This window comes from Fukomys damarensis, unplaced genomic scaffold (genome assembly GCF_012274545.1).
Source record: "Fukomys damarensis isolate Sample0158 unplaced genomic scaffold, DMR_v1.0_HiC HiC_scaffold_39, whole genome shotgun sequence".
Lineage (NCBI taxonomy): Eukaryota > Metazoa > Chordata > Mammalia > Rodentia > Bathyergidae > Fukomys > Fukomys damarensis.
Window position 1 is genome coordinate 63,295,099 of NW_022900951.1, and position 22,909 is coordinate 63,318,007.

The following is a 22,909-nucleotide window of genomic DNA, read 5'->3' on the forward strand; positions in this document are numbered from 1 at the left end:
TGTGGTGTGGGTGTGTGGGTGTGTGTGTATGTGTTTGTGTGTGTAGTTTTTGAGACAGGGTCTCTTTGTGTAGCTGAAGCTGGCCTTGAACTCACTGTGTAGCCCAGGCTTGTCTCAAACTCATGGCAATTCTCCTGCCTCAGCCTCCAGAATGCTGGGATTATAGGTGTGCACCACCTGGCTCATTCCAAAAGATTTAAAGACATCATACTGTGGTGATATGTGCATATCCATGTTTATGGCAGCAAAGTTCATAAGAGCTAAATATTGGAAATAGCCTACATATCCATCAATAAATTAATGGATAAAGAAAATGTGGTATTAGTACACAACTACTCTGCCATAAAATTAGACATACAAGCTTACATATCACATGGTTTCTCCAACATGACAAACTCAGTATATAAATAAAGTGCAAAATAAAAGATATAATATGCCAAAGGAAAGAAAAGTTATTGTGATTCAGTTTGGACAATGTATCTGAAATTATACCTTGATTTAGTATGATTATCTCATGTGTTTTACATATTTTTCCCCTATTAGACTGGTTGTTAACCTGTATATGTAATAATTAACTTCATAAGGATTTATAAGGTAAAAAGAATCTGATGCTGGCAAAAAAAAAAGGCAGGGGCTAGAGAGGACAGGAAAAAAAACAATTGAGATGTGTTTTATATATATCTACTAAATCCCTACAATAAATATAATCACTATGTATGGCAAATATGTAATAATAAATACTTTTAAAAAAGAAAATGGAACTTAAAAAATAGATGTTTACAGGATAGGGGCAAAGTTTTCAGTGCATTTTTCTGTTGCTATTCTATGTGTTTTTATGCATAAATGTAACAAATAATAAGAGAATAATCACCTTTGTTGGATATATTAGAATATATCATGATTTCTCTTACCTGTATGGAAGTAATAGAAGCTGAATGTCCCTGAAGGACAGCAACTGGTGCACAGGTTCGAAGACACCATACTCTGACAACTTTATCACAGCTGCCTGCAGCAATGAGTGTATTTTCATAGTTAACAGCCATGTCAGATATTTCAGCAGAGTGCCCTCGAAGTGTAGCAAGTAGGCGTCCATCATCTGTGGCCCAAATTTTCACCAAACAGTCATCTGACCCCTAAAGTAACACAAAAGGATGGAGGATTTACAATGATACAGAAACTTGCCATTCACCACCCTCAAAAAAAAGGGGGGGCTAAAAGAATTTGAGTACTTCATAGCCTGTGCTTTTTAATATCCTTTCCACATAAAATATGGATCCAGCAGCAAATATAAATTATGTGGTGATAAGACTGAGTAAGCATTGTATAAACAGTGGGATTTGTGAAAAGCTCCTCAAAACTACTTCTAATCCTGAAAACTCAAAATATTTTAAATATACTTTTAAGTGATCCAGCATTAAGCATTTCTGCCATTATTTCCTTAGGGTATGAAAGCTACTCTTCTTAAATTCTGGAATATATTTCTTTGAAAAGTACTCTCAAATTTAGGAAATGCGAGCCCATTAATAATATCTGGTAAAGGGCCGGGAATTTAGATCAGTGGTGCCACGCCTGCCTTGCAAGTGCAAGGTCCTGAGTTTGATCCCCAGTACAGTGTCGGGGGTGGGGTGTCTGGGGAAAGCATTATCTTGATATGGCTATTGAGAATTTCAAATGAATTTAAAAATAATTATAAAACAATTGTACTCTGATGTGGCAGATAGAAATTCTTTCAAATGACATTCAACACCCTCATCATAATCATTAACATTCAGATAAGCATGCAATTAGAAACATGAAATCAATGAGACAAGTCTGTAAGGCAGCCTAAGGAGTCAGAACTTCTAAAAGCACAAATTTCTTTTGTTATACCATATAAATAGAAAAAGTAAATCACACTATTACCCCATCTCTGTTAACTTAGTTATGAAGCAACAAGATTAATATTTCTTAGAAACATTAGTGTGCTACAATTTTGTTAACAAAAGCAACAGTAAAATACAGTTAATAAAACTAAAATTTTAAAAATAATCAGTACTAAATAAAGACATGCAAAATACAAGTATGATATTCATTACTGTGCAATTCAACTGTTTAAGCAAAATTTCCAGCAGTTACACTAGGTGACACATGGAAAGTGCATTTATACAAATTCATTTTAATCATTGTTAAAATGCGATGAAATGAAATTGACTATACTTGTTTCACATAAATTAAGCATGTCTGGAATATAAAGACTTTCAAAAGTTTATTTTTTAATTAAATTTCCCAAAAGACATGGACACGATACTTCACTCTTCATCTGTTAGGTTTTCAATTTCTACTCATCTTTTCACACATTCCTATATCCAAAAAACAATAAACTGCCTACATAGTATAATGCAGTGTCATAAAGTCTAACTTCAATTGCCATAAATCTGTAATATTACGATATCATAACTCTTAAACTCACTGTAAAAATTCTTCTCCCACTTCGGTCAAATGCTACACAGTAGACAGAAGACAAGTGCCCCAGAATTCTCTTATGCATCTTAATATGCTGGTAAGCAGATGAAGGGAAAATATGGCTGAAGCGACTACATCCGGTTAATTGCCTGGCAGAAGTGATATTCACTGGAAAATAAATAAAATAAAATTGATTTTTTAAACTCTAAAAGTAAAGCCTACTTTATGGAATTAAGTCATAAAAATATTAAGATAAGACAAAATAGGGTACACATAACAAAGCAATCTTGCAGTATAAATCCAAATTCCCTTACACATTTCATGATTTTTATGAACTCAAATTGATGTAAAAACACTACAAACACTCTTCTGCTAAATCTCATCTGTTTGCCTGTGGAAAGGAACATTCCCATTTTGTCTTTTAAGTAACACTGTAGTCAAAGACACTGTCATTTTAAATACATAGATAAATTTTTTCACAGCATGAAGGAATTTTAGAATAAAATTATATTTTATTAAATACATATAGCTTAATTATATAGAGAATTTTATGAACTCCTTTCCCACCTCTTCACTATATGACTGCTGCTAAGCTTCAATAGCAATTATCAGAGATCTAAAAAATTAAAAGGGAAGAAAAGCTACGACACCATATAGCTTTTAAACAGCAACAGTCACTTCTAGGATTGTCTATCGGTTGCACCTTTTTGGTTTCTGAATCTAGAGTTTCTTCCTCTAGTTACCAATGAATATTTGAGACTTCATCTTCTAAGATCATTTTAAATCCTCTCTTATTTTTCTGATTTTCTTTCACTTTTTTCTCAGTAAAATTTCATCAATGTTTTATCTTTTTAAAAAACGGCCTTTTAGATTGCTTGGTATTCTCTATCATTTTTCTAGTCTCCAATTTGTTTAATTCTGCTCTGATTTTTGTTATTTTCTTCCTTCTTCTAACTCTGAGGTTTTATATTCTCCTTTATCTAGTTTCTTGAGGCATAACATTAGGTTACTTGAGATGTTTCTTTTTGTTCATGGAGGGCTTTATGTTATATATTTCCCTTTTGCTTTTGCAGCATCCTGTAAGTTCTGCTTTCATGTTTGTAGGTCTGAAAACATTTTCAATTTTAATTTCTTCTTTGACCCACTGGTAATTCATAAGCACGTTTAATTCCCACATATCTGCAAGTTTTCCAAGATTCCCCAGTTAAATATGGAATAGTCCTTATCCAAAATGTTCCACAGATGTTTATAATGCAAGATTTTTGGGGGCAAGGTAACCAAATCAGAACTAAAAATACATTTTTGTTTCATATATATCTTGTATGAGTTAGCCTGAATATAATTATATATAGCATTTTTAATGTACCTACATTTTGCCTCTGACCTCTCACATGTCAGATTTGAAATTTTCGACTTCTACCATCATGTTGGCCCCTAAAAAGTTTCCAATGTTGGTATATTTTTGGATTTAGAATTTTTAGGTAAGGGATGCTCAACCTGTATGGATTTATAGTTTCATTCCTTGACGGTAAAAAAAAATATATTTCAATCTTAAATTTCTCATGACACATACTGAGGCCTAACAAATATGTGGGAAAATGTTGTACAAGCACTTGCAAAAAATGTCTATTATACTTATGCTGGATAATGGTCTATATTTCTTAGGTTTAAAAATCTAAAATTTGGTATAAGTCTACTGCTTCATTATTTAGTGCCTGGAAGGCTTGAGCAATGCTGAAAATGTAGTATTAAAGTCTCTATTACTATATTACAATTTATCTCTCCCTTCAGATCTATTGTTTGCTTTATATATTTAGATACTCCAATGCTAAGTGCATACATATTTACACTTCTAGCACTTCCTTAGTGTATTATTATCTTTATTATTAACATATAGTAACCTTATTTTCTTTTACAGTTTTTCATATAAACTCTATGTGGAGTATGATTAAAAATATATAGAATATTTAAATTTTAAAAATATATTACAGTGGGCCAGGGATTTAGCTCAGCAGTTTGGTGGCCTGCCTTTCAAGCGCAAGCACCTGAGTTCAATCCCTGGTACCAAGAAAAAAAAAACAGTAAAAGAAATATTGGAATTAATCCCCCTAAAACAGCAATGTTATCCCATCAGTTTTGCCACTTTCTTAAGTAGTTGTGAAAGAGCTAAATCCCCAGCCATCAACTGGCTATTTTTATGTCACATACAGGCTTCCTTGGTGTCTCAAATTCATTCAAAGTCAAAGCATTTCATAGTCATTTTGATTTGGAGGAAGAGCCAGAAGTTGCAGGGCAGCAGATTTGGTGAATAAGATGGGTGAGGACACATCACAATGTTTTTGATTTGATAGAAACTGTGGTACCAGAAGCAATGTGTGACATGGAGGGAGTATCGTCATGATGGAAGATCAAACTATTTCCCTATTTATCAGGCCATTTTCTATACACATTGTTTCTTAAATTCACTAATAAGCCCTTATAATAAATAGACTTCAAGCTGGGCATGGTGGCGCACACCTATAATCACAGCACTCGGGAGGCTGAGGCAGGAGGATTGCTGTGAGTTTGATACCAGCCTGAGCTACAAAGTGAGTTCCAGGTCAGTCTCAACTACATAGTGAGACCCTGTCAAAAAAAATAAAATAAATAAATAAATAGACTTCAAAGAGGAAAATTGTACTAGGATGAACAGCAATAATTCTGCCTCTCCAAGATTTGGAAACCAGACACTGCAAAATAAAAAACTCATTGAAGAAAAGAGAGAGAGAAATACATCTCAGAGAGTTTGGGATGAACTGACAGGAAAATTAAAAACTACAGAGAAACTGAAAGAAACAATCTGGACTTTCTCCCTGGCTCCCAACTCATGGCTCTTAGGAAAGACAGATTGAATCTGCAGGAACTAAGTAAACACTTGGGACTCCACAGGGCCCCAGGAAAACTCAGTGGCAGTGGAATGGACTGGCAGTGATCAGATCTGCATGAACAGGAGAGTTCTACTCCCATGGAGTTGTTCAACGTGCAACAGCTGGTGAGCGATTCCTGTGCAAATGAGCACCATATTCCTGAAGAGAGTGTGGGGGGTTGTACACCATTCCAGGAAAGGAATGTTTGAACCTAGGAAACAGAAGAGCCACAAGACACCTTCATTTCAGGGTGCCAAGTGTTACCCTCGCACAGTGACAGGGTGAAAGACAGACATAGGAATCAGCAGAGGAGAGGGAACAGAAAAGAGATATGCTGAAGGCTATCAGCTCATCCAAGGACACAGAGCTGCCCCTATGCCAGAAGCCAAGACCTGGCTTAAGTTTCTCTGGTTTTGAAGGTCTCAATACTGGATACTCAAGACCTTAACCTATTCTATTGCTGGCATCCAACATGGATCAGGGGTCTGACAGCATTCTCCAGCCACTGGCATGAGAAGGGACACATTTTAAGTCGGATACTGCCACAGCCAATGAAAAGTATATTGGCCTCTGAGAAGCTGAGAATTGCTAGAATCCAAAACTGCAGATCCTAGAAGGAAACCACTCATCCAAAATTAGAGAGAAAAATTTTCTTTTCCTTACTGATTTTTCTACCTTTTTCCTTTTAATTTTATCCCTTTAATTTGGTCTTAGTTTTATTCTCCAAATATTTTCTTTCATCTCTTTTTTAATCTTCTATGTTTCAACAGCATTTTTGCCACACAACTAATTCTATAAACGTCTTCCTACTTTCTAATAAGAATCTTTCTCCCACTTCTCTAACCTTCATGTCATATCCTATAGTTTAAAATTTCAATTTTTTCTTCTCACATTCCTGTTGAGAAGCCACTACATTTTAATAGTGTAAACATTAAGCTTTATCAATCATTAGTTAACTCTATAAAATTACTGAATTATTTTCTGCCATTATAAGAAATAGAGCTATGATACTTAGTACAGTGGTACTCCATTCAGGAATGCTTTTGTTTGTAAACAATTTGGTTCTCAAGCAGAAGTGTTTGGCAATGTTTTTGTCTGCCTACTCTTTTTTGCATAAACAAATATGTCTGTTTTTTTCCAGAATTGTGGAACAAATTATGTTTGTGAACCATACCACTGTACACATTACCTGCATGTCAATACCTCAATTTTCTTAGTGTTTATGTAATAACTGTGGATTTCTTCTCTGTGGTTAAGAGTAGTACATAATGTTAACCACTTACCAGTCCAATTACTTAAATGCAGGATGAACAAAAATTGCACATTTTTTTAATATTTATAACATAACAGAAAATATTAAAAAAGACAATTTTGTTAAATTTACTTAATATAAGAATTAACTGATTTAAATGACACCTGGATGAGGGACACTTGGGATAGTAAGTAAACAAATGTATTGCTGGGCCAGGGATTTAGCTCAGTGTTTCCACTGCCTTGCAAGTGCAGGGACCAGAGTCTGATCCCTAGTACCAAAAAAAAAAAAAGTATTGCTAGAGTGTCATATCTAAGTGTTCTTTGATGAACCACTGTAGCTTGATACTGCCAAGTTTGCGTAATTGTTGCTACACCTTAGTAAAGCAATACACCACATAAATAAAAGCAAGGACAAAAATCACATGATCCAATATCGCAGTAGATGAAGAAAAAGCAACATCCATTCATTACATAAAAAATAGGTAAAGGCTTTATCTCAATCTGATAAAAGTATCTATGACATACATCATATTAAAATGAGAGAAGATGAAAGCTTTCCCTCTAAAATCGGGAACAAGAGGATGTTCACTATCACCACACCTGTTCAATATAGTTCTTGAAACATTAGCAGAAGCAATCAAGCAAGAGAAAGAATTAAAGGGATATCTATAAGAAAGGAAGAAGTGGCTGGGCATGGTGCCTTACGCCTGTAATCCCAGCACTCGAGAGGCTGAGGCAGGAGGATCGCTGTGAGTTCGAGACCAGCCTGGGCTACATAGTGAGTTCCAGGTCAGTCTCAACTACATAGTGAGACCCAGTCTCAAAAACCAAAAAAAAAAAAAAGAAATGAAGATGTTATCATTTTCATATGGTATTATCCTTCACATAGAAAATGCCAAAAACTCCCCTAGAATTAATAATCAAATTCAGTAGCATAGCAGAATACAAAGTCAGGAAACAAAAGTCAGTAGTGTTCTTGTATACAAATAATAAAGTCACCAAGAAAGAAATTAAGGAAACCATATGTTTTATAATTGAATGAATCCAAACACTACCATCCTGATCAGAGAGAGACCCCTCTACCCTGCCCCTCCTAGCACAGCTGCTCCTGGGGACACATAACATTTATCAGGCCAGCTACTGATAGTAGCCACTACTTCCTGCACTTTCCTAAGCCTCATCCTTGGGCAACTATTATTGCTTGTACTTCCTCAAGCCTTGCTCTTAGAAGGTAGCCACAACCCCCTTTCACTGAAATCCCCTTCCCCATGACCCTAAAAAGACACCCCTAAGCCTATAGGAGAGCAGCTGGTCTTTAGTGCTACAGTTAAGTAGTCTCAGTTTTGTTCTGAAATAAATCTGTACTGTTGAGTTCATAACTCTGTTTCTTCTTTTCCTTTGTTTTTACCAAAAACAATAGAATAGCATCAAGAAAAATTATACTCAGGAATTGACCTAACCAAGGAAGTGAAAGACCTCTACAAAGAACAATACTCTGACATAGGAAATTGAAAAGGATGTCCAAAAATGGAAAGATGTAGTTTGTATCCTAGACCTTGGTTCCTAGAGCCAATGTTGTCAAAATGGCCATACTTCTAAAACTTTTATACAGATTCATTGCAGTACCTGTCAAAATAGAATAGCATGCTTTACAGATGTAAAGCAACAACTCCAAAAAGTCATTTGGAACCAGAAGAGACCTAGAATAGCAAAAACAATACTGGGCAGCAAGAGCAAGGTAAGAGGTATTCCAATCCTGGACTTCCAACTTATGCAACAAAGCTAGTGTGATAACAAACAGCATGGTAACCACTGGGCAAGGCTGAGGTAGGAGGATGTCCATGAATTCAAGACCAGCCTGGCAGTTCAAGACCCTGTCTCAATAAAAAAGCAAAAAACAAAAACAGACTTATGGACCAAAGGAACAGAATAAAGGATGCAGAAACAACTCCAAGCATGCAGTTACCTTGTCTGACAAAGGAGGCAAATCCTTTCCCTAGAAGATAGCCTCTTTAAAAAATAGGGCTCAGAAAACCAGATATGCACATGCTGAAGATTTAAACTACACTCATATCTCTTACTATGCACTAAACTAAATTCAAACTGGATCAAATATCTAAGTATCAAAACAGAAACATTTAACCTGCTGAGTCCTGAATAGGTAAAACTCTTGAAGATATAGGCAACAACTTTCTGAACCAAAACCCAGTTGAACAACAAATAATATCAAGAATCAATAAATGGTGTCATAGAAAATTAAAAAGCTTGTGCATAGCAAAAGAAACCACCAACACTACAAAATGGGGAAAATTGCCAGCTACTCTTCAGTCATAGGACAAACATCTCAAATATATAAAGAACTAAAAAAAAATCGACAATCCCCAAATTGAAAGACCTAATCAAAAATTGCCATCTGCTGAGCGTGATGGTGCAAGACTATAAGTACTCAAGAGGCTGAGGCAGGAGGATCACCGTGACTTCAAGGCCAGCCTGGGGTACGCATTGATTGCAAATACAGCCTGAACTGCACAGCAAGATCCTGTTTCAAAAAACACCAAAAATAAAAAAATGAAAAAAAGTTTTAAATACTAAAACACTGATTCTATCACACTCTAGAATGAACAGCAATCTCCAGGAAATCAAATAATAACAAGAGCTGGCAAGGTTGCAGTTTAAAAAAAAAAAAACTTACTTCCTTGTTGGTAGGAGTGTAAACTGATAGAACCACTATAGAAATCAGTAGTAAATCTTCTTAAAAAAATAGAATTAGGGCCAGGGGTTTAACTCAGTGGTACTCCCACCTGTCTCACAAGCACAAGGTCCCAAGTTCAACCCCCAGTAACAACCAAAAAAACTAAAATTAGAAATTTCATTCTACTTAGATATTCCTCTTCTAGGTATCTTCCCAAAAGAGTTAAACAAATCATTACGGTGCTACATGAATACCCATTTTTATAGCAGCACAATTCACAATAGCTAAATCTTGGAAGCAGCCTATATGTCCATCAACAGATGAATGGATAAAGAAAATGTGGTATTTACACAAAATTATGTGCTTCTTTCTCATAAAGGATAATCTTGAGTAACTTGTAGAGTAACATCATGAGACCATGATGTTAAGTAAAATAAATCAAACACACACAAACTCCAATATACATGGATTCTCATGAGTATCCCAAAATATAGGTAAGTATAAAGTGTGTGTGTGTGTGTGTGTGTGTGTGTGTGTGTGTGCATGAAAGGGGGCCCAAGGGATGCAGGGAACAGGGAGGAGAATGGACAAGAGGGGAAGTAGATTTTTTAAAAAGACAGACATGTCATTTACATATACCAACTCCCCACAATAAATGTAATATAATCATGTACTACAGACTGTACCAATAAAAAAGAATAAAAGAAAAAAATAGCTTATGGAAAAAATATTCAAAGCCTATTCTAGTGCTCCTGGGTATAAACTCAGCTCACAGATTTCATTAAGTTAAAAAAAAAGCACAAAAGCATCACCTTGATATTGTATCCTGGTTGATGTTCCTTTCTTCCCACATTAAAAAAAAGGGGGATGATTTCCATTGAGAATACTGTACCTTGGTCTCAGGATCATAACCACAGACCAAAGTTTCACATCCCCAATATTTCATTAAAAACCTGGCAAATATGGAGCATCAGGAACAGGTAACTGGAAGTTAAGTTAGAAACACTGTTGCTTTTTTTTGACAGTCAAAATGCATGCAACACATTTCCCATTCATTTGCCTCATGTTAAAATTTGCTGTTAAAACTCTGAATGGAACCATAAGAGATGCTTGTCATACAGCTACTGATGTTTAGTATGCTACTTCTCTTATTGATTCCTTTCTATCAAATGGCTGGCACTCAGCAGCTACATTTAGAATATTTTTTTGAATATGCCCTAAACATAGCAGTTCCCATGCTATTTTGGTTTCTATTGTAAGGAATATCTTTTTCCATCCTTTCACTTTGGTCTATACGTATCCTCGGAAGTAAAGTGAGTTGTTTGTAGGCAGCATAGACTTGGTCTTATTTTTCTATCCATTCAGCCAATGGATGTTGAAAATGCTCATACAACTCAACACAACATAAAGATACAGTTCAATCCCTATCTATAGTCCCATGTCATTTTCCATAGTAATAACAGAAAACAATCCTAAAATCCAAATGGAACAGCAAAAGACCTGCTGTTTGAACAATCCTATCATTTAAAACCTGGTTTACATTTATTGGCTTTAAGTACTGTTACTATATAAATGAGATGCACTTGTACATCAAGTAATGTCTATTCATGGTTGTTAACACTGTTTTGTGAGCTTGAAAGAGATCTAAGGCTGTTTTGAAGTATAGGAGCTTGAAGAAAACAGCATCCCTTCTGCCAGAAAAACAAACATTGTTTGTAATGACAGGCGTTTTTTTTTTCAGGCTTATGTTTATGTATTCCTAATTGTATTATGATAGTTACATGTGCCTAAATACTATAGTATTACTCTAGTAATTAAATACTGACCATTAGTCACCTATAAAGTACACCTATAAATAAGAATAGTCCACTTAAAAAGACAAATTCTGACAAAACTAGATTCATTTTATTTCTTAAACTATTATGCTAACTAGATTAATTTTGTTCTTATTAGCTCTATTTAGATTTTCCTTGTGAAAATTTAAAAGAAGATACTTATAGATCAAAGAAAACATACATAGGAATTAAAAAGAGCAGAGGCCAGGGCCAGTTCACTGGACACGCCCCACCCACCCACCCCAGGGAACAGCCATTTTGAAAACTCCTCATATTGCTGGAGGGAAACAGTCAGTGGAGTCTAGGCTCACAGAATAGACTAGGAGCATATGATCCCCTTCCTCCAATTGTCCTCTCTCTAATTACTGAGCAGATGCTAGAGAGCAGTAGCCAAACAGGCTGCAGCCTTTCATCCCAAATAAACAGAGTTAGTAGGATCCTAGGACAGACCCAAAGGCCAAAGTAGTCATTATCTAAAGAGGTCCTGATACTAGCAATAAAAGTACTCACCATAAACAATTTGCAATCTTCAAAACAGGAAACAAATGTAAAAACCCGGAAAATGAAAAAGCATGGAAGCAAAATGCCCCTAAAAGTACGAGACTCTCCCAAAGTAAATCCAGGAGGCAGTGCGGGGGTGGGGTGTATGGATCAAAAGTTGCGCAGCTGAAATTTGTGAAATGATAGTAGCAGAAATAAGAAACAGATGAATAAGATTTTTGGAAAATTCAAAGCTAATATATTTTCATAGATAAACAGATGATGACCATAATAAAAGAAATGATTAGTAAACCTAGATTAGATACAAATAAAAAGAAAATAGAGGAGCTAAGGAAAGTCTTGGAAACCATGAAAGCCCAACATTTCAAAGAACTGGATTCCATAAAACAATATCTAACAAAAATGCAACAGATTAAAAATTCTATGGAAATTATACATAGCAAAATGGACCAATGTGAGGAAAAAATATCAGACCCAGAAGACATGGTTTTTGTTGGTGATCAATTAATGTATGATTCTATAAAAATCACAAAGAACTATGAATAATCAATCCAGCAGCTGCAAGATAATGCAAAAGCCCTACTCTAAGATTCATTGCAATCAATGAAAAATCAAAAGATAGCACAAAGGGCATAAAAACCTGTTTGCAGAAGTAATCACAAAAAACATTCCAAGTGTGCAAAAAGAATTTACTATACACATAAATTCGGCATATACAACTCTAAATAGGTATGAGCACAAAAAAATTACACCATTGTAAATAATAGTCAAGATTTGAGAAATTCAACATAATAACAAAATGTTAAAAGTTATGAGAGAAAAAGTGGCCACAGATGTACCTCAGCAACAGTTTGCTTCCTTAGGTCTGGGTTCCATTCCCAAACAGCAAAAAATAAAATAAAAAAATAAAAAGTAAAATTAAGGGGGAAAATGCTATAAGAGAAAAGAAAAAATCACCAATTTAAAAAGAAAATCAGAATACAGCAGACTTCTCAACACAAGTGCTAATGTCAAGGAGACCTAAGACTGAAATGTTTAAAGCACTAAAGGAAAATAACCCCAACCCTAGATTAATGCACCCTGAAAAATTATCTTTCAAAGTTGATGAACAAATAAGATACTTCCATGGTGGGGAAAAAAGAAAAAAAACCTAAAGAAATTCATGACTGCCAAACGACCACTAAAAATTTTTGTAGGATAACCTACAAAAACAAAACAAAACAACAACAACAACAACAACAAAAACAAGAAGATAACAATTCCAAACATCCCAACACAATGAATCCACCAGGCAAGGTGAGCAAATAAACAGAAGGGAAAGAAAGAGAAACAAAACAGGAAAATAATATAATGACAAATATAAGTCAATACCTAATAAATATAACCATCAATGTGTATGGTCTCAATTCACCAATCCAAATGAACAGATTGGCAAAATGGATCAAGATACAAGATACAGCAATATGCTGCATACAAGAAACACATTTAACTAAAAATAAAAATCATAGAGTAAAAGTTAAAGGATGGAAAACAATACTCCACGTAACAAGAATCCCGAAAAAAAGCAGGAGTACCTATTCAAATCATAGACAATGTAATTTCCAAGACAAGATTGATCAGAAGAGACAAAAAAGGTCACTACATCCTGCTTAAGGGAAAAATTGAAAAGGTAGAGATAACAATCATAAATATATAAGCAACAAAAACCAGTGTACCCAACAACATAAAACACTAATACATGTGAAAAATCAGATAAGCACTAATAAAATTATAATGGGAAACCTAAACATACAACCGCCACAACTAGACAAAAAAAAATCAACAAAGAAATATCAGAGTTGATCCAAATCTTTGAACAAATAGACTTATTAGATACCTACAGGATGTTACATCCAACAATAACAGAATATCCATTTTTTTCAGCAGCACATTGGGCTGTCATCAAAATACCCCACATATGACCTTGGAAAGAACACTGAAGTGAATTCAGAGGAATTAAAATTATACCATGCATATCACTGAATCATAAGAAATGAAACTGGAAATCAGTGCAAAAGAAACCACAGCAACTATGTAAACATATGTAAATAATATCATTCTGAATAACCAATGTGTCACAGACAAAATTAAAGAAGAAATGAGACAGTTGCTACAATGAAGAAACAATGCACGTATGACATAGTGGAACTTACAGGACACAATGAAAGCAGCGCTAAGAGGCAACTTTGTACTAGTAAATTCCCACAGCAGAAAAACAAAGTAGGCTCAAATAAATAACTTAATAGTATACCTCAAAACTCTACAAAAAGGTGAACAAACTCAACACAAAGCTAGTACAGGAAACAGAAATGAATGCAAATAAGGATAAAACAAATTAAGAAGAGCCAATGATTTGAAGAGGTGATTTTTAAAAAGACTAAACAAAACAGACAAGCCCTTAACTAACCTTATCAAAACAAGGAAAGAAAAAACTCCACATAACTGATGAAAAGGGGCTGGAGATTTAGCTCAGTGGCACTGCACCTGTCTGGCAAGGGCAAGGTCCAGAGTTCAATCCCTGGTAGCAAAAAATAAAAATAATAATTGATGAAAAGGGTGAAATCACAAAAAATTCTGCAGAAATCCAGAATATCATCAGGGTATCTACTTGGAAAACCTGTATTAAAAAAAAAAGGAAAATTTAGATGAAACAGCTTCCTAGATACATATGAATTGCCAAAACTGAGTCAAGAAGATATAGAAGTTGTAAATAATTCAACTCAGTCAATGAAATAGAAGAATAAAAAGTACCAACTAAGAAAAGCCCAGGTCCTGACACATTAGATGCTAAATTCTACAAGAACTTCAGGAAAGATCTAATGTCAATACGCTTCAAACTCTTTAATGAAACTGAAAGGGAAGCAATACTGCCAAAGTGATTTCTGGAAAGCAAACATTAATGTGATAGCAAAATCAGAAAAGAACCCAAGGGGGGAAAAAAAAAAGCTAACAAATAAACAAAAAAATACTACTTTTTTTTTTCTTTTTTACTCCTTAAAGAACATAAAGGGGGCCAGGGATTTAGCTCAGTGGTGCTGCTGCCCACTTCACAAGCTCAAGGTCCCGAGTTTGATCCCCAGTATCAATCAATCAATAAATAAATATAAAAAGAAAAAATAATATAAAGGGAAACACAATACAGCAAACCATCAAAATATTATACACTGTGACCAAGAAGGATTCACTTCAAGGATGCTGAGATGGTTTCACATATGCAAATCAATAAACTAATATAACACTTTAACAGAAGCAAGGAAAAATGCACATGACCATTTCAAATGACAGATTCCTAGATAGATATGAATTACCAAAGTTGAATGAAGATTACCTAAAAACTGAAAAAAACAGATCAATCAACTAAGTTGAAAATATAATTAAAAACTTACCAACTAAAAAAAGCCCAGGTCATAAATGGCATCATTGCAGAATTCTAGAAGACATTTCAAGAGCAACTATTGCCACTACTGTTTAAACTCTTCAAAGAAATTGAAAGGGAAGCAACACCCCCAAGTTCATTCCTGGAAGCAAACATCGTCTTGATCCCAAAATGGAGAAAGACCCAACTGAAAAAGAGAACTACAGGCCAATCACACTAATGAACATAGATGCAAAAATCCTCAATAAGATACTGGCAAACAGAACGCAGAAGATCATCAAGAAAATCATACGCCTTAACCAAGTGGGATTCATCCCAGTGATGCAGGGATGGTTCAATATACACAAATCAATAAATTTAATAAACTATATTAATAGAGCCTCGGATAAAAAACATATGATCATCTACATAGATGCAGAAAAGCATTCAACAATAGCCAACACCCATTTATGATAAAAATGCTACAGAAAACTGAAATAGATGGTCTTCATCTCAAACTGAAAAAAGTCATCTATGAAAAACCAACAGCCAATATCATACTAAATGGTCAAAATTTGAAATCCTTCACACTAAAATCAGGAACAAGAAAAGTATATCCACTATCACCACTCCTGTTCAATATAGTTTGGAAACATTAGCCACAGCAACTAGACAAGAGAAAGAAGTAAAAGGAATAAAGATAGGAAATGAAGAAGTCAAACTGTCATCATTTGCAGAGAACATGATACTCTATATGGAAGACCCCAAGAAATCAACCAAGTTTTCTAGAGTTAATAACCAAATTCAGGAGAGTAGCTGAATAAAAGGTCGACACACAAAAATCAATAGCTTTCCTGTACATGAACAACAGACTCAGTGAAAAACGAACTGGGAAATGATGCCCTTCACAATAGCATCCAAAAATAATGAAGTACCTAGGAATCTACCTAAAAAAAGAAATCAAAGGTCTCTACTCTGAACACTATAGTACTGTAAAAAAAAAGAGATTGAAGAGTATACCAGAAATGTAAAGACATCCCTTGCTACTGGATAGGAAGAACCAACATAGTGAAAATGGCCATACTTTCAAAACTGCTATATAGATTCAATGCAATCCCAATTGAAATTCCACCAGCATACCTCACAGACCTTGAGAAAACAATCAAAAAATTCATTTGGAACAAGAAGAGACAGAAAGCAACAGAGACATGATGGGGTATCACAGTCCCCAGCTTGAACCTATACTACAAAGCTCCCGTGATAAAAACAGAACGGTACTTGCAAAGAAACAGACCAGTAGAAGAGATTAGAAGATGCAGAAACAAGTCCAGACACACTCAAATAATTCATCTTTGACAAAGGAGCCAAACACCCTCACTAGACTCTTTAATAAATAGTATGGGAAAAACTGTGTTTCAACTTGCCAAAGATTATATATCTCACCATGCACAGAAATAAAATCAAATGGATTAAAGATCTAAATATTAAAACAAAAACCATCTGGAAGAGAAGTTTAGGTAGGACTCTTGAAGACATTGGTGCAGGCAAAGATTTCATGAACAAAAACTCAGTTGCATGTGAACTAGCACAATTAACAAGTGTGATCTCTTCTTATTAAAAAAGCATCTGCACAGCAAGAGAAACCACCAACAATGTGAAGAGACAGCCCACAGTGTGGGAAAAAATTACCAGCTGTTCATTTGACAAAGGTCTAATATCTAGAATATATAAAGAACTTTCACCGGGGATTTGGCTCAGTGGTTCCAGCGCCTGCCTCACAAGTGCAAGGACCCAAGTTCGACTCCAGGTACCAAAAAATTTTTTTAAAAAGAACTTTAAAAACATTAGACCTGCCAAATTTAAAGACCCAATACAAAATTGGGCATCTGAAATATACAAACATTTCTCAGATGAAGAAGGAGAAACATCCGGACGTGGTGGCTCACGCTTGTAATCCCAGCACTTGGGAGGCTTAGGCAGGAGGATCACTATGAGTTTTAGACCAGCCTGGGCTACATAGTGAGTTCCAGGTCAGCATCAACTACATAGTGAGACCCTGTCTCAAAAAAAAAAAAAAAGTCGAAAGAGCAAATAAACATATGAAAAAATGTTCAACATCACTGGTCATTCAAGAGATGCAAAGAAAAACAGCACTGAGATTCCACCTTACCCCAGAAAGAGCAGCTGCTATCAAGAAATCAGCCAATAACAAATGTTGGCAGGGCTGTGGGGAGAAAGGAACCCTTCTCCATTGCTGTTAGGAGTGCAGAGTGGTACAATCACTGCAGAAATCAGTATGGAGATACCACAAAGAACTAGGATTACAGGTCTCATTTGACCCAGTTATGCCCCTACTGCAAACATTTCCAAAATAATTAACAAAATTTACCACAGTGATATATATGCACCCATGCTCATAGCAGCAATTTGTAATAGCTAAAACTTGGAAACAGCCCAATTGACCATAAACTGGAGACTGGATAAAGAAAATGTGTTTTTTTTAAATCGAGTACTACTCAGCTATAAAGAATGAGAAACAAGACATTTACAACTAAATGAATGCACATTGAGGCGATATACTTAAGTGAAATAAATGGGACAGGCATATGTAAATACAGAAAAATTTCTCTGGTGTGAGAAATTGAACGTATAAATAAGGGTCAAAAGGCCTAATAGATATTGTAAAATAGGAATAAAAGGTCCAAAGTGGAAGGAGAAGTGGAAGGGAATAAGGAAAGGAAAGAAGGGAATGGAATAAATATGAGAAAAGGAAAAAATGAAACAAATTCTTTGTAAATGGGGGGGTGAAGGAAGTACAGAGGAATGGAAAAATATCAGAACCAAGATAGATTATGTAAAGGTACAAATTTCCAATGATCAATGCCTTTTGGGGGGGGCAACTGGGAATCGAACTCTTAGAACCTTGCAATTGCAAGGCAGGCGGTGGAATCACTCAACAAAATCCCTGGCCCTGTCCTTATTCTATACCTAAAATGTACCAATAAGATTATTTAAAAAAAGAGTTAGACTCATCATACCACAGTGACACATGCATACTTATATGTTTATAGCAGCACAATTTATAATAGTCAAATCTTGAAAACAGCCCATGTGCCCATCAACAGATGAATGGATAAAGAAAATATGTTATTTATATACAATGTTATGTAAATTAATGCATCTCAAGATCATAATCTTAAGTGAAATAAATCAGAAACACAAGCTGAAATATCACATTGTTTCTTTGTGTGAGAAATCCAAAATATATATAAAGAACAAAATGAAGGATAGATATTAGGAAGGAGGAAAAAGTTGTTGAAGGGAAGGGATACAAGGGAGGGTGGTGGGGAGGAAAGAAAAAGAATTTAAAAGAACTGAGGAGGAAAATGCAAATGGAGCTTTCATTGATGAGGAAGTGTAGAATGACTAAAGGTGTGGAGGGGAATGAGGAAAAAAATTTCCTCATAGTGGGTAGCAGAGACACATACCTTATATTTTTTAATAAAGATATGTACTTTAGTGCAACACTAGCTGTACTGGGAAATAACAGGAAGCAATCTTTGTGCTTATCCACTCGATAGAGGAACAGCAAGTGGTATGCACATGTGTCAAAGTATCAACAAGTTTTAGCAATGTTATGTGCCATGTTACATTTTTGTGTATTTATAATTTGTTTTAAATGTTTTCTTTTTTGTAGAATTAGTCTAAGTCAATACAATACCACATGAAAATCTGCTTTCACAACTTTAGGAGGAGGTTGAAATTGAGTCATCAGGTCGCTCAGCTACCAATGATGACTTGCATCATGTAAGCCAAAGAAACTGTGACAGTGCGATGGAGCAAGATATGACAGAGAAGTACAGTATGAAACCTTGTTTCAGATGAAGAAGGAAACAGTAACGTAAATAAATATTTGACTAATCAAAATGCAACAAAATGGTCATGTATACCTAAACAATCCAATGTTAAATGTAGGTCAGAAAATGTTATTAGATTTCTGCCAGGGGTGAAACCTATTAGACAGAATGCCACCACTGCAATTCAATGTTTGAAATTATAATGAAAAATACGTAACAAGATGTTGTGAAATACACTGATAATGAAATACAAGTAAAATGTTCTATATGGACCAATAGTAATATTGCAGATAGACAAGTTAATTAGATACCTTGCAGGCAGTTAGGTCCTCCTTCAGGAAGTCAGCCCTGAAGAGGCCAACACAGCAGGGGGCCAACATGGAGAACAATAAAGACACATTCACTGTGGCCAGAATAGGAAAAGGAGAGAAACTACTATACCCTTGTGCTTTCCCTAGGGATAAATAGCAGTAATTGACCTTCTAAATAGGTGCCAATCATCTGGGTGGGGAGGGCCAAGGTCTTAACCCAGCCTTTCCAGGAAATATCCCTGACCCCCCCCTTTACTGAAAAATCCTTGTACACTTGCTAGGTGAAATGTTCCCCCATTTGACCCCCATTTAATCAATATTACCAAGGTGACTATACTTGTAATCTTATTAGTTCGTCATGGTTTTGCCCCACCTTGTAATTTTCCACTGGGTCTTAGTTTTGCAACGCTTTGAATACCGAGTCTAAAGTTCTTGTGTGTGTGTGAGTGTGTGTGTGTGTGTGTATTTTGTACTGGGGATTGAATTCAGGTCCTTATGCTTGTGAGGCAGGTGGAGGAACCACTGACCTAAATCCCTGGCTTTAGTACCGTTTTGTGCCTGCCTCACCACATGGCTTTGCTGTATAAAACATCCTGGAGAAGTGAGATAAGCAGGCAAGCCACTTTCCAGTGCCCCGTCTATCTCACTTAAAAGCTTTCTTTCCCTCAATAAATTTTTCCTACTCTTAACTTCTGTTGTCCCTAGAATTCAGTCTTCAATTTTAGAGAACACAAACTCATGTTTCAGATATCTAGCAGGTTTGGGAGTTATATCTCTTCCCCCTACATCATTAATACTCAAAAATATATTTATCATGACACTTCACTATCTGAACTAAAAAGCTTTCATAGAAGGACTATCATTTTAATTATCACAATTTAAAGGATTTATGGAGAAATAACAGATGTGTTGAGATTTTTAAAACAGTAATGACATTCAAGATATTTGGTTTCCTTCAAAATTGCCTGTTTTGATGACAAAGACTCTCCAAGAAACAAAAAATTCCAACAATTTGGCTGCTATTTGAAAGCACTTTTTGAAAGCTGTTTTGAACTGTGAACAATTTATATGCCATCTGAATATATGACAATTGATGAAGAACTTTCATCATTTTGTAGTTGTTGAAGCTTTTGGCAATATATGCTAAATAAACCTCCCAAATATGGTTTAAAAATATATGCCCTGGTAGAGATGCAAAGACATTTTACACCTTGAATTCAGAAAATTATCCTGGAACTCAGCCACCATGCCTTTATTCATGCAGTAAAAAACTGTATGATTTTGTGAACAGATTTATCACACTTACTTCAAAAAGTAACCCAAATGTCACATTCAACAACTGGTTCACTAATTACCCATTTATGTTACTTTGCCGAAAGAACACCAGTTGACCAGCCAATGAACTATTCCCAAGAAGAAAGCAGAGATTACCCATAAAATGTTCAAAGTTCACAATAGAGAAATGTATAATACAATCTTTGTATTTCAGAAAGACATTGGCTTCCTATATGGTAAAGAAAAACAACAGTATCGACACTGTCAGCACTACATCAGGAGGATAAGACCAATATGCTGGGTGCAGTGGTGCACACCTGTGATACCAGCACTTGGGAGGCTGAGGCAAGTGAATTCTGTGAGTTCAAAGTCAACCTGTGCTACACAGAGAATATAAAGCTAGCAAGACCATGTATCAAAAAAAAAAAAAAAAGATTGATTCATAGTGAATCCTCAATACAAATAAAGCCACAATGGTCACATTTTACAACAAAATGACAGGTGGAGCAGATGTTGTTGAGTTATGCAACAGCTATGATGTGATTCAAAACACAAAGCATTTGACCAAGGGATGTGTTTTACTCCACCCTAAACATGTCAGGCATAAATAGCTTCATAGTTTACAAAGAAAATAGCAAACACAAAATATCATAGAGAGATTTTCTTAGAGGATTGGGACCAGAATTGATAAATGATCAATTACAACAGAAGAAGAAAAGTACGTACGTATCTGCCCAAAGAACTCCACAAAAGAATTCTGGAACAGACCAGTGAAGAGACAGGTGAAACATCACAAGAAACTCCTAAGAAAACAGGAAGACCATCAAGATGTCAATTATGTCCTAACAAAAAAGACAGGAACAGAAAACACATGTGCTATCAGTATAAGCCATACTTTTGTATAGAACATGCTGTTTTCATGTGTGAAAACTACTGTAGGTGTGATAATTCACATGAAGATTATTTTTGTGAGGATTTTATTTGTATCTTCATTGTAATTCACATAAGAATCTATTTCTGTTGTTGTTTTTGTTGTTATTATTATTATCATTATTTTCATACTGGGGATCGAACTTGGGACCTTGTACTTGAGAGACAGGTGACAGCACGACTGAGCTAAATCTCCATCCCTCTGACATTATTTTTTAAATTTAATAAGCAAATAGTTCATGCAGAAAATGTTGATGTTTACACATCTAGTATATATCTTATATTGTAATTTACTGACATTTCAATTTCCTGCTAAATGAATAAGAACCTCCTGACAAAACAGGAAGACAAGAGAGGTGACAAGTGCGACCTGCCAAAAAAAGACAGAAAAGCAAAACATATGTGCTGTCAGTGTAAGCAATACTTGTGTATGAGACATGCTGTTTTAATGTGGGAAGGCTACCTTAAATGTGATAACTCAAATAAAGTTCATTTCTGTGGTAGTTTTATTTGTATTTTCATTGTAGATTAAAATAAATTATTTCTCTTATTTTTTAGATTTTGTAAGCGACTAAACAATTGATGTTGAAAATGTTGATGTTTATTCTGAACACTCATATATTAAAAACTTAATATTTTATTTTCCTGTTAAGTACATATTGTATAACAAAACTCATAAAATAAATAATTCATCAATAGAAATATTCCTACAAATTAAACATGGATGTTATACTCCCATTGTAATGTTCCTTTAAAAAATTATACTGTGACATTCCAGAGGGCTATGATGTACTATGTACAGGTAAAAATTCCCCATGATGAATGTAATCATTATGTATGGCAAACATGTACTTAAAAACAGATACATTTTTAAAATTAAAATTAAATTGCTGGGCATGGTGGCACACACCTATAATCTCAGCACCCGGGAGGCTGAGGCAAGAGGCTCACTGAGTTTAAGGCCAGCCTTGGCTACATAGTGAGTTCAAGGCCAGCATGAACTGCATAGTGAGACCCCGTCTCCAATCAATCAAACAACAATTAATGTAAAGTAAAATTACAGGCAATTCCATATACATTAGGTGGGATATGGCAATGAGTCTCTGTATCCAAAGAAAACTACAATGGGATTGAGAACAACTATTCCCACTTTAAATCTGGTGTAACAGCCAAGCATGGTGACACATGCCTGTAATCCCAGAACTCAGGAGAATTGCTACAGATTAGAGGCCAGCATGTGCTACATAATGAGAAGCCTCAACTGTGATAGTAAAAGTGAGATTAACTTTGATTAACTCCTAGTATTAAACACTCAACAGGAGTGTATAACTGGAGCATAATATTGTTGACATTTTTTTTACAAAAAGAGAGACCTTTGTCTCTCCTTCCTTAGGATTAAGGAGGACAGGGCCCAGGATTTAGCTCAGTGTGCCACTGCCTGCTCAAGGGCCTGAGTTCAATCCCTGGTACAAAAAAAAATTAAGGAGGACAAAGTCTCTCCATACAATGACA

General features: G+C 35.2%; 1 protein-coding gene across 1 annotated transcript in view; it reads right to left on the bottom strand.

Annotated features, from left to right (window-relative positions):
• The window catches only part of Brwd3 (bromodomain and WD repeat domain containing 3), a 169,737-nt gene that overhangs the window by 88,832 nt on the left and 57,996 nt on the right, over window positions 1-22,909 (bottom strand). Inside the window, exons 7-8 of the mRNA XM_010631085.2 lie at window positions 2,450-2,610; window positions 912-1,133 (exon numbers count right to left, since the gene is read on the bottom strand). Of these exons, the coding sequence (XP_010629387.1) occupies window positions 912-1,133; window positions 2,450-2,610 (383 nt within the window). The remainder of the gene's footprint in view (window positions 1-911; window positions 1,134-2,449; window positions 2,611-22,909) is intronic.